General features: G+C 59.2%; 1 protein-coding gene across 1 annotated transcript, besides 5 other annotated features; it reads right to left on the reverse strand.

The window, feature by feature from the left end:
• Nucleotides 1-249: 249 nt before the first annotated feature.
• Nucleotides 250-275: a microsatellite.
• Nucleotide 276: 1 nt separating this feature from the next.
• Nucleotides 277-305: a microsatellite.
• Nucleotides 306-307: 2 nt separating this feature from the next.
• Nucleotides 308-397: a sequence feature (A-rich).
• A 404-nt stretch (nucleotides 398-801) lies between these two features.
• Nucleotides 802-869: a sequence feature (GA-rich).
• Nucleotides 870-1,002: 133 nt separating this feature from the next.
• Tco025E_09981 (uncharacterized protein) lies at nucleotides 1,003-2,139 on the reverse strand (the record flags this gene model as incomplete). Its single annotated transcript, XM_029376776.1, has 1 exon — nucleotides 1,003-2,139. The coding sequence occupies one exon, from the start codon at nucleotides 2,137-2,139 to the stop codon at nucleotides 1,003-1,005; it is 1,137 nt and encodes a 378-aa protein (XP_029223092.1).
• Nucleotides 2,140-2,199: 60 nt separating this feature from the next.
• Nucleotides 2,200-2,230: a microsatellite.
• The last annotated feature ends 97 nt before the right edge of the window (nucleotides 2,231-2,327 follow it).

The raw sequence follows: 2,327 nt of genomic DNA on the forward strand, positions 1-2,327 counted from the left end.
GGGGAAAAAAATGGGAAAAAATACTCACTTCGCACCCACCCACAGAGAGCGCATGTTGGCAGATAATACAGCAGAGTAACATAAAGGTGTTCGGTGTGAAAGAAGCCTTGTCTTTGGGCGGGGCGGCGGGGAAGCGAGGCCGCCCGCCTGCCTGTGCGCGTCTGCGTGGGTGTGCCGGCCCCCTCGCGCGTTGACGCATGCGCCGCGGGGGCGGGAACGACGACAACAGCGAAGGTGGCCCGTGGGAACCACACACACACAGACACACAGCCACAGATATATATATATATATATGTCATACATATGCAAGTAAATATTACAATAAAAATAAAAAGTAATATGAACGCGGTAAACGTACAATAAAAAAGGAAAAACAAAACAAAAACAACAAAAAAAACGGAGGCAACGTTACAAGACTGGAAATACATACAAATATGCATATATGTATGTATATGTATATTTCCCCCCCATACTAAAAAAAAAACACCTTCCCTGCGGAGTGGGGCCGGGTCGCAAGAGACAACGAGGGCCCAGTCGCCGCCGTGGCTCTCACCCCCGCCTCATCGGCGTCCCTCCTCGCACGCCTCGGCCCACCGTGGCGGCGCAGGGAAGACAAGCGCAGTCCGGTGTTTTTGTTTTTGTTTTTATTGTTGCTGCTGCATGAGAAAAACTTGGGGGGGGAGTGAGGGAAGCAACATGCGTCGAGAAGACACTGAAAGAGGGAGGCAAGAGGGAAAACAAGAGTAGGTTTAAAAACTGGAAACGGTGACACACTCTAATGAAATAAAGATAGGGCGAGCGAGAGAGAACGAGAAATAGAATAAAAGAGAGAGAGTGGAAAGAAAGAAGGAAAGAAGGAAAGAAAGAAAACTACGCTTGAAGGGGGCTGCCTAATCTCCACACGCCTTCGCCAACAGATTCCCTGCGTGGCGGCCCGCCCCGCCTGCGAGCCACACACGCACACCCATCCCATCCCATCCCCTCCCTGCGCCCAGGCGGCAGCTACTGGCGCGGGCCCTTCGCCTCCCCTGTCGTGGGGCTGGCGGGAGAGGGCGCGGTGTTGTTGTTGTTGTTGTTGGTGGTGGTGGTGGTGGTGTCGCACCCCGTGGCGAGCAATTGGAGCCTGGCTGCATGTGGAGGGCACAACTTAGGCGGGTTGTTGAGTCGCAGCTTCTGCAGCGACCCAGTTTGGGGGTTTGTGGCTCCATTGCGGCAAAATTGGATGCCCACATCCCGGCAGCGTCGGTGGTGGTGGGGGGCAGAGGGCGGCTGTCTAAGGCGGTCGGCCACCGGAAGTATGCGTTGCCGCAGTGGCGTGGTGGTGTCACTCCCGCCACAGGCCGGCTCCAGGAGAACGGCGTTGGCGCTGGCGGGCTCACGGTTGCCGGATCGTTTCCCTGGGGTCCCTGAGAGAGTCATGCGGCCGCCTGTGCCCAGTGAGGGCGGCAGCGAGAGGTCAGGCATGCTGCAGCTGCTGCTGTTTCCGTTGGTCGCATGCTGCAGAAAGCCGCGCCCAAACGATGCCGGCAGCGCCAGCGGTGATTGCTGGCGATGGCACGGCTGCGGTTGCGGCTGCGGTTGCGGCTGCGGCTGCGGCCCAAACCCGGAGGAGTAACTGCAGTGGCCATCGGTGGTCACCACCGCTGCGGCAGCCGTCAGCATCATAAAACCGCCGCCGTTTAGCCGTGAGGCGGAGGTTTCGCCTTGCATCGACGACCTGTCGGTATGCGGCAAGCTCGAAAAGGCCTCCCACCTAGGCTTGCTGTGGCACCCCGCGCTGGAGGTGAGCTGCGGCGAAGGTCGCACGGCGGACCTCGTCCGCGGCGGCTCCTCCTCCTCCCCGCAGAGCGGCACAGCGGTGACAGCGTCGGCTGACGCCATGGGCGTGCTTCCCCGTTGGGAGCGTCCCTTAAAGAAGGTGAGGAATTCCTCCTGCTCCATGTCCGCCGGGGTGTCCTCGCCCCGCGCGGCGTCGACTTCCAACAGCCACTGAACGATGCTGCTGCTCCCATCGCTCAGGCATGGCGTCGTGTGGGAGTCCGAGTACCTGCGCGAGGCATCGTTGTCGGGGCCAGAGCTTCTGCTTTGCTCTGCTACTGCGACACCGACGCCGTTCGCCGTGTCGCGCGCCTCCTGCATTGATGCACGCCGCAGCGGAGGGCGAGGTGGCACACGCGCACGCAGCTGCAAGGGAGGGAGTGAATGAATGAATGAATGAATGAATGAATGAGTGCTGCCCCGCAGGACACACGTGGCGAGGCAGGGCAAGCAACTTAGTTTTTTTTTTTCCTGCTAGTGTTCTCTAGAAAGGCGCAGAGCGAGAGCGG

This window comes from Trypanosoma conorhini (assembly GCF_003719485.1).
Source record: "Trypanosoma conorhini strain 025E chromosome Unknown Tco_14.4_contig_01393, whole genome shotgun sequence".
In the NCBI taxonomy this organism is placed as follows: Eukaryota; Euglenozoa; class Kinetoplastea; order Trypanosomatida; family Trypanosomatidae; genus Trypanosoma; species Trypanosoma conorhini.